Source organism: Otolemur garnettii, unplaced genomic scaffold (genome assembly GCF_000181295.1).
Source record: "Otolemur garnettii isolate 467f Iridium unplaced genomic scaffold, OtoGar3 scaffold00153, whole genome shotgun sequence".
Taxonomy (NCBI): Eukaryota; Metazoa; Chordata; class Mammalia; order Primates; family Galagidae; genus Otolemur; species Otolemur garnettii.
In genome coordinates, this window is record NW_003852548.1 from 2174583 (window position 1) to 2184448 (window position 9866).

Genomic DNA, 9866 nt, shown 5'->3' on the forward strand with positions numbered 1-9866 from the left:
CTGGTTAACATAGCCTTCATGTCATTTTCTTAGTTATTGTGTTAAGACATTTATATTCTACATTTCACATGTACCTTTATAGGATGAACCATAGGCGTGATCCCACCAATCACCCATCCCTCCACCCATTCTCCCCTCTCCCCTCCCCGCCATCCCCTTACTCTTGAGCTTAAGCAATTCTCTTGCCTCAGCCTCCCAAGTAGCTGGGACTACAGGCACCCTCCACAATGCCCAGCTATTTTTTGTTGTTGTTGCAGTTGTCGTTGTTAAGCTGGCCCGGGCCAGGTTCAAACCCACCAGCCTAGGTGCATGTGGCTGGCCCCATAACCACTGTGCTACAGGCGCTGAGCCTTATGAGGCTACTATTAACGCGTTTTGACATGTATACTTCTATCCTCCCTATTAATTAACTTTTCTTTCATTTACTCCATCTCCATTCATGATTATTTGTTTTGTTTTGAGACAGAATGTCACTGTCACCCAAGCCAAAGTGCAATTGCATCATGATAGCTCACTGCAACCTCAACCTCCTAGGTTCAAATGATCCTCCTGCCTCAGCCTCACACATAGCTGGGACTACAGGGGGGCACCACCATGCCTGGCTAAGTTTTTCTATTTTGGGTAGAGATGGGGTCTCACTCTTGCTCAGGCTGGTCTCGAATTCCTAAACTCAGGTGATCTACCTGCCTTGGCCTCCCAGAGTGCTAAAGTTACAAGGCATGAACAACCATGTCTGGCTCATTCCTGACAACTTTTACGTAAGTTCTTTAGACTCTTTCTTCGGCCCAGGAATAGATTTTTCAACTATATCCATTTTAATATACAACCCAGTCCATTGAATTATTTATTCAAACTGTTAATTGTTTTCAGATGCAATATCCAAAAGTTCTTGGATGTAACTGTTTGTTCTTGAGAAGATATGTAAGCCTGGACATTCCATGTGAGTTGAAGAGTTTGGAAATTGGTGTGTCTTAGGGTAGAGAGTCTCTAGAGCTGAGCTGAGCCTATTGTTTTTTCCCTTCCTTAGCCTGTGACTCCTTAGGGAAGGGTTCCAGGACTTCTGCCTAAGCCTTCAGGCAAGAGTCTGGAGGTGTAGAAGTGAGAGATACTTGTAATTGCCTAGCCCAGAGGCCACAAGGAGGAGTAGGAAAGGAATTTTAAGTCACTGGCCAGACTCGATGCAACTGTACTTTTTCTATGACATTTTGACTGTACTTTTTCTTTTTTTTTGAGACAGAGCCTCAAGCTATCCCCCTGGGTAGAGGGCCATGACATCACAGCTCACACAACCTCCAACTCCTGGGCTCAAGTGAATCTCGTGCCTCAGCCTCCCAAGTAGCTGGGACCACAGGCACCCACCACAAAGCCCAGCTATTTTTTGGTTGCAGCCGTCATTGTTGTTTTGGCGGGGCGGGGCTGGATTTGAACTCGCCACCTTAGGTGTATGTGGTTGGCACCTTAGCCACTTGAGCCACAGGCACAGAGCCTCAACTGTACTTTTCCTATGAGATTTCCAACCCTACCACACCTTAGTGGTACCATGCCACCTTGGGCCATCACTGGGCCAGTTCTGCAAAGTTTCTGCCTTGTGGTATTTACAGGATAGGTAATGAGCCTTCCAGAAATGGGAGGAGAGGAAAGAACGCAATTGGGAAAGCTCCACCTCAGCTGATCCTCCATTTGGGGCATCTGGCATTTTCCCACTCTAGGCCATCTCATCCCCCTAGAAGGGACAAAAGGATCAGGAATTTTAGTGTTGGGAACTATTCGAAAGTCCAGCTACCTCTTGGGTTTTTGTGGGGGGGGTTGTTTGTTTGTTTTGAGACAGTCTCACTTTATCACCCTTGGTAGAGTGCTATGGTGTCACAGCTCACAGCAACCTCCAACTCCTGGGCTTAGGCAATTCTCCTGCCTCAGCCTCCCAAGTAGCTGGGACTCCAGGCACCAGCCACAATGCCTGGCTATTTTTTTGTTGCAGTTTTGCCAGGGCCACATTTGAACCCACCACCCTCAGTAGATGGGGCCAGAGCCCTACCCACTGAGGCACCCTACCCATAGGTTCTGCCTTGTTGTTTGTTATTTGTTTTTCATTTTTTATTTGAGACAGAGTCTCACTTTGTTGCCCTCAATAGAGTGCTGTAGTGTCATAGCTCACGGCAACCTCAAACTCAAGTGATCCTCTTGCCTCAGCCTCCCAAGTAGCTGGGACCACAAGTAACCGCCACAATGCCAGCTATTTTTAGAGATGGGAGTCTCACTCTTGCTCAGGCTGGTCTGAAACTCCTGAGCTCAAGCAAGCCTTGGCCTCCCAGAGTGCTAAGATTACAGGCATGAACCAGCACCTGGCCTCAAAGTCCAACTAACTCTTTACCTCTTCTGTGGCAGGAGGGGTTTGGGAGAGAAGCTAACAGCTATTTCTAGTTCACCATCTTCATCTGCCTTTACATTTTAATAGTCATTTTAAGTCATTGCTAAAAACAATAACTATATACAGCACTTACCACATCCAGGTACTGCTGTAAGTGCTTTACATGTTTTAACCCATTTAATCGTAGCAGTCACATGAATTATTTGGCGTAGTCATCCCCAGTTTACTCTTGAGTAGACTGGGACACACACAGGTAATGTGACTTACATAAGGTCACACAGCTAGCAAGATGGGAAGCCAGAACTCAAGCCACCTGACTCCAGAGTTTGCACTCCAAAAAGCTAGGGCATTTAATTATTCTGCCGTTCATTAGCATCTGTATCTGTCCCTTGAACAGAAGAACTTCTCTTTTCTTTCCTATCTCTCCTCCCAACTTCCATGTTTATATTATCTAGAATTTTAGTTCAAGACTATAATTTTTTAAATTTACAACCAAAACTCATTTAGTCGTTTCAATAAATTCTGCTATCGTTCCCCTCACTATTGCTCCTTGGAATCTCTTGCGTCCTCTCAAGTCTACTTTTTTTCTTCTTATAGGACTTTATACCCTAAGAATTATTTCAGGAAGGGTATGTATGTCATGAATTTTTTTGAAATATTTTTGGTCTCATTCTGGATTAGGCTGGCTGGGTGTAACAATCGAGGTTCAGGGATTTCTCATCAGCTCTTTGAAGAACTTCTCCAGTGTATTTTTTCTTCTCTCTATTCTCTCTGGGACATTTCACAATTTTATCTTCATTCTAGAAATTTTATTCCTGGGTGTGTGTATGTGTGTGTGCATGTATGTGCTCGCATATGTACTAATCGTGCTCAAAACTGGGTGTGGCTCTTTTCAGTGTAAAAATTCCATGTCTTTCTTCAGTTCAGAAAATTATTTAGAATGTTATTTCTTCAAGTAATACTTTCTCTCCGGTCTTTCTATTCCTTATGTCTCGAACTCCTATCATATGAATGCTGAAAATTCTGAGATCTATCATCTATTTCTTTCTTTCTCTTTTTTTTTTTTTTTTTTTTTTTTTGACAGAGCCTTAGTCGCCCTGGGTTTGAATGCTGTGGCGTCATAGCTCTCAGCAACCTCAAACTCTTGGGCTTGAGCGATCTTCTTGCCTCAGTCTCCCCCGTAGCTGGGACTTCAGATCTGTACCACAACACCAGGCTAGCTTTACTACTTTTAGTAGAGATAGGGTCTCGCCCTTGCTCAGGCTAGTCTCAAACTCCTGAGCTCAGGCAATCCACTTTCCTCAGCCTCCCAGAACGCTAGGATTACAGGTGTGAGCCACTGCACCCGCCTTGTGGTGCTTTTTGTTAAATATGAAGACTTGCCTTTTTAAGGTCAAGCACTGGAATTTCCAGTTACCCATATTATTAAAAAGCAGGGACTCAGCGCCTATAGCACAGTGGTTACGGCGCCAACCGCATGCACTGAGGGTGGTGGGTTTGAACCCAGCCCGGGCCAGCTAAACAACAATAACAATTGCAACAATAACAACAAAAAAGCAGGCTTGGCTCGGTGCCCATAGCACATTGGTTATAGCGCCAGTCATATACGCCGAGGCTGGCGGGTTCAAACCCAGCCTGGGCCAGCTAAACTTTGACATCTATAACAACAACAAAAAAATAGTCAGGCATTGTGTGAGGCACTTGTAGTGCCAGCTACTTGGGAAGCTGAGGGAAGAGAATTGCTTAAGCCCAAGAGTTTGAGGTCGCTTTGAGCTGTGACACCACAGCACTCGACCCTTTAGCCCAAGAGTTTGAGGTTACTATGAGCTGTGACTCCATAGCACTCAACCGAGGGCGACATAGTGAGACTCTGTCTCATAAAAGAATTAATAAATAAATAAAAAGCAGGCTTATTACAGCTAGGCATTGTGGTGGGCACCTGTAGTCCCAGCTACTCAGGAGGGTGAGGCAAGAGAATCGCCTAAGCCCAGGAGTTGGAGGTTGCTATGAGCTATGATGCCATGGCACTCTACCAAGGGTGATAAAGTGAGACTCTGTCTCTTAAAAAAAAAAAAAAAGCAGGCTTGTTGAACTTAAGTTTAGTGACAGAAAGGGATAAAGAATAGTAAAATGAGGTGGTGCCTGTGGCTCAGTGAGTAGGGTGTCAGCCCCATATATCCAGGGTGGTGAGTTCAAACCCAGCCCCAGCCAAACCATGACAACAACAAAAAAAAAAATAAGAAAATAAAATAACATAAAAGAATAGTAAAAGGAGCTGCTTGTAACATTAATAGTGGCTTGTATATGAATAAAAATAATCTGGAGAGAGAGATGTCCTTAAGCATCTGAAGACTTCTTTCATGTAAATTGTTTTTGATATGGCCCATGAACTAAGAATGGCTTTCATATTTCTACATGATTAGGAAAATAATCGAAATATTTTGTGACACTTAAAAATCATATGAAATTCAAATCTGTTTCTGTAATACCATTTTCACCAATTAGGTGGCAAAAATTCATGTGTCATAACTCAGGCTTTGGCAAGGCTGTGGTGAAATCAGAACTGGCATACCCCTGCTAGCTTTTCCTTACTCTTGAGTAAGAAGCTTGGATCAGCCAGGCTTGTTCCTACCTCAGGGCCTTTGCACTTGCTGCCTCTGCTTAGAAACACTCTTTGCCAAGATAACCATGGGGTTTGATCCCCCCAGGCAACCTTGAGCCTAGTCATTGTCCCCTCCTCAGTGAGGCCTTCTTGACTGTCTGCTCACCCAACTCCCCACATCATTCATTTCTTCATAGCATTCATTTTTATCAGAAATGTTTTCTCTCTTATCCTCTCTTCGGCTAGCTATCTTTTTTCAGAAAACTCCAGAGAGTAAATGGCTTTGCAGGCCACATGGTCTCTGTTGCAAATCCTCAGCTCTATCCAAAGAAGCCATAAACAATACGTAAATGCACAAGCCTAACTGTGCTCCAACAAAACTTGATTTATAGGTGCTGAAATGCAAATTTCATATTAACTTTCAGGTGTCACGAAATATTCTTTTGATTTTTTTCAATCATTTATAAACATGAAAGCCATCCTTAGTTCAAGGGCCAAAACCCCAACAGGTAGCAGACCACTCCTATGCTAGACTGTCAACTCTTTGATGGGCATTTTTGTCCACTTGATTCACTGCTATATCCCCAGCACCAAAAACAGTCCCTAACACCCAGCAGGTGCTCAATAGATGTTCACTGAGTGAGGGAACACATGAGAGCAAACACAGGCCTCTTCTTAGGGCCTCAGTTTACCCCAGCCTGGACTTCTGCAGGCAGGCAGGCTTCCCCAAGAATTCTTTGCAAAAAGTTAGAAGACAGGCCAGAGCTTTAATTCAACATCTTTATTCTACCACTTAGCCCGAGAGTAATCCTGACAAACAGCTTCACCCAGGAGGATGCAGAGAGGACTGGGCTGGGCAAGGGCTCCCGCAGGACCTGGCCACCACCTCCTCCCCCAGAGGTTAGGGTTATGATTAGGGCCATGATCCAAGCTTGGCACCCCTGGGGAGGAGGGAAGTAGACCACTCTGCAGCCTCTGCTCCACCCACCTCCGATAGCCATGCCAATGAGAACCAGCCCCCTCCACACGCCAGGCAGGAGGGACCCTAGAAAGTGGCACCAACTCCATAGGCACGTGTGCGTGTGCATGGGGACCCAGGCAGGGCATGGTTAGTGTCCAGACACACCACTCTGGCCTGTGACCCAGTTTGCAAACATAAAGCCTAGACTGGTTGCCATGAAGAGGTCTCCCAGGATGCCAAAACACAGAGCCTGCAGGCAAGAGGGAGAGAAGACTAGGGCTGGTCTAAGTTCCACCTAAGAATGTTCCTCAAGCCCTCCACCCCCTCCAGAGAGCCCAACCCACCCCCATCCTCCTCTGTGCTCCTCCCTCTCTCTCCTTCCTTACAGCCAACCCCTTCCTGTGAATCCTCCCTCCATCTTCCCAGGACCCATCAGAAATGCTCTTCTCCAGCCCCCTTCTTGAAAGTACTCCCAGATCTCTCCCTCATAGTTCTCCTTCTACCTGCCTACAGAATGCTCCTCCTGTGGCAGCCCCTTCCTCAGCACTCCCTGTCTTCCCAGACCCCTCTGGTGCTCCATATGCTCTGCCCCTTCCTAAGGCATCACCTCCATTCTTCCCGACCACCACTCCTTCTGCACGCTCCTTCCTCCCCCAGCCCTCTTCTGAGCAAGTTCCTTCCATTGCTAGCCATCCTTAGAATGCCCCTCTTCTCCAGCCTCTCCCCTGGAATGCTCACCTGGATTTTGGGCCAGGAGAAGAGGGGCTTCACCTTGGAGGGTACAATACGGAGGTAGAAGATGCTGGGAAGGATGAAGATGAGGCTGGGAGCTGACGTGGACCCTGGAGACAAGAAGGAGGGTCAAGAGTCAACCTGAGCTTGGGCCCAAGGCCCATATCAGGTGGGGTATGGGACTTGGGTTGGAGATACTGACTAACAACCCCAAAGATATCCTGGATGGTTGGTACACAGATGACAAGGACATTGACCAAAACAAGCAGGATCAGGGCTATGACCATGTGCCGCAGCCAGCTGAAGGCCTTACTTGGGAAAAGCAGCTGTTGCGGAGCCCAGCAGATCTGTGGCCAAAGTAGGGTGGGGCAGCAGTTAGGACCTAAATGCTGTCCCCCTTCCACATGATCATCAGCTTTAGCTCCTCCCTCATACCAGATCCCAGGATTTCCCCTCCCTCTGGCTATCTATGGCATCTCCCCACCTGACCATTCATCTGTGCCACCATCTTCTCAGTGAGCTTCCTGCCTCTACCCTCTGACAACAATGTCTCCTGCTGTCTGAACATCCGTCTGTGCCTCCATACATTGTCTCAAATCCTTGCCCCCCTCCTCTGACTGCGTCCACTTTCCCCATCTGATCACCTACCTATCCTTCTATCCCAAGACCCCTGCCTCTCTGCAACTGATTACCCCTCCCTCCCCTGGTCCAATCCTCCTGGCCCTCCTGCATCTCACCACTTCAGCCTCCACCCTTTTCTTGTCCATCCTCATTTCTACAATCTGGCTGACCATCTGTCTACTCTCTGTACTCAACTCATCATTCCTGCCTCCCTCTTCTGTCTAGACATCCATCTGTGCCTCCTCCTTACAGGTGACTGCCCATTCCCCCGACCCTCTCTGTCCTGCCATCTGCATCCTCCCTTCTGTCTGACCATCTATTTTTGCCTTCTCTGTCCATATGACAACTCTGCCTTCCCTGTCTGCCCATCCTTGCTTCCTCCATCCACCCACCCACACCCATCTTCATTCCCCACCTGAATATCCACGCCTACATCCTCTACCCATCCATCTATGTCCCTCTATCCCATGTGCCCGCCCTCTCCCCACACACAGGGAATAGCACAACTGGCACAGTCAGGGTCACCGTGAGCAGCACGGCCAGGTGCACACAGAGGATGAGCTTTTCCTGCTTGCTATACATGTGAAACACCTCCGCCTTCACGGTGCCTGGGCAATGGGACAGGGAGTGCGGGATGCAGGAAGTGGCAGGAGCACCAGGACCAGTGCCCCAGAAACCCTCACACACATTCATGGTGACAAAACCCACATGCATAATGGACATCCCCTCTCTTTGGAAACTGATAGATCCAAGGTCATGGAGGAAAGAGCTCAAAGGTTCCTGCCCCAGCCCTCTGCACAGTCCCTAGGCCTATCTGCAGCCCTGGCCCCAACCCCACTCACTGTAGAAGGCGAGGTATCCAAAGGTCACTGTGAGCCTATACATGCAGAACATGGCTCTGATGGACACACTGGCCACAGCCTGCATCCTGCGCTGGGAGGGCCTGAGGTGCAGAGGCCATAGAACTGTCATGCTCAGAACTCTGGACTTGGGGCAGACACTTCAAAGCCAGCCCCCACCCTCCTCCAGCATCCCATTCTCCCAGACTGACATTTAGCTGGTGTACACGGGATCCCCATCTCCACCTCCCCTGTGTGACTAGCCAAGCCTCTCCTCTCTGTTGATCCATATCCCCCCATGAGACCACTGTTGCCCTACATAAAGCCTCACCCCCACAGCAAATCCCATCTCTGCCACTCCGCAGCAATTAAGGCCTACTGCCTCCTCCTTTCCATCCAACCATCCATGCTGTCCTTCTGTCTAATCATCCGCACATTTCCCCGTCTTATCATCCTGCCTCCCCACCCCTGTCCATGCACACCATGCCTCCATCTGTTCATCTGTTATCAGCTTCCCAACTCTGCCCATTCACATTTGGGGTGTATGTTAAAACAGGAGAATACTTAAGTCCCAATCAATAAACAGTTACCACTCTGAGTGTCCTGAAACCTCTTGGCCACCCCAAACCCTTTGCTTGGTACAACTCAGTCACCATCAAACTACAGTCCCAGGACTGCCATAGGGATTGCCAGGCTATCACCCTCTTGACTATCACCCTCTTGCCCACGCTAGCCCATCACACGTACCCATCTGCCTGCCCACTCACCAGTAGAGCTCCGTGTAGATGGGCAGCACCTCAGGAAGGCAGACGAAAGCAAAAGCAATAATAGGCACTGTGTAGGACATCTAGGGAAATGACCCAAGGACACAGGATTAGAGTCCACAGGGGTTCATTCCCTTCTCCACATCCCTCTGGCCCTGCCATTGCCCTCCATATCAGACACTTGGGACCCCCAATGCCCGATACCTGGCTCCCTTCTGAGCAAGGTGCACTGTGTGACAGGATCAGAGGGTCTGAGTGTGGTGCAAGTTCCTGAACACCTGCATACCCACCTGGGAGTCGACTATGAACATCTGGGCCTCACAGCTGCTGTTAAACCCCTGGCTAAAGGCTCCTGGGTGGGCGTTACTCTCCACTATTGTCTCATTAAGGCCTATAGTACAGCCAAGCTTGAACTTCTGATAGATGACCTGGGGGTAAGGGAGCAGGGAAGAGAGGTCATGGCAGAGGCTGTATCTCAAAGTCCCAAACTCTCCCCACTTTTTCATGATCTTCTCTCTGACTCACCGAAATGAGGAAAAACAGCGTGCAGGTCAGAGAGAGACCGCTGATGTACCCCAGGTAGCCTATAAGGGGCAATATGAGAGCCTCAGAAATCCAGGGACCCCCTTCCTATGGCAAACTCCAAACCCCTAGCTTGGCCTTTAATGTCCCCTCACCCCAATTACCCTTACAAAAACTTTTACTTCTAGCCAGACCAGCCAACCCTTCATAGTAAACTCCTACTAATCTGTTGAAACCCACATAAAACAAGCCCTCTCCTGGTATTTTACAGCCCTTGAAAATGGGGAGTTTTTCAGTCTGGCTCCCCTTCTCTAACCCAACTATCCAATGACCAACCCAGGAAGCATCCTACCCAAAGGTTTCATAATGGCCAGGGGCAGGATGATTAGCATGCTGACAATGATGATAAGGAAGTTTCCCTTCAAGAACCAGCTCCTGGCTTGGCACCTGTAGCTCA

General features: G+C 48.2%; 1 protein-coding gene across 1 annotated transcript in view; it reads right to left on the minus strand.

Moving 5' to 3' along the window:
• Positions 1-6079: 6079 nt before the first annotated feature.
• SLC38A5 (solute carrier family 38 member 5) overlaps positions 6080-9866 on the minus strand; it is a 9659-nt gene continuing 5872 nt past the window's right edge. The window contains 9 exon segments of the mRNA XM_012811263.1: positions 6080-6181; positions 6670-6773; positions 6866-7010; positions 7777-7892; positions 8127-8227; positions 8891-8970; positions 9178-9315; positions 9413-9471; positions 9762-9844. Coding sequence (XP_012666717.1) covers positions 6080-6181; positions 6670-6773; positions 6866-7010; positions 7777-7892; positions 8127-8227; positions 8891-8970; positions 9178-9315; positions 9413-9471; positions 9762-9844 — 928 coding nt within the window.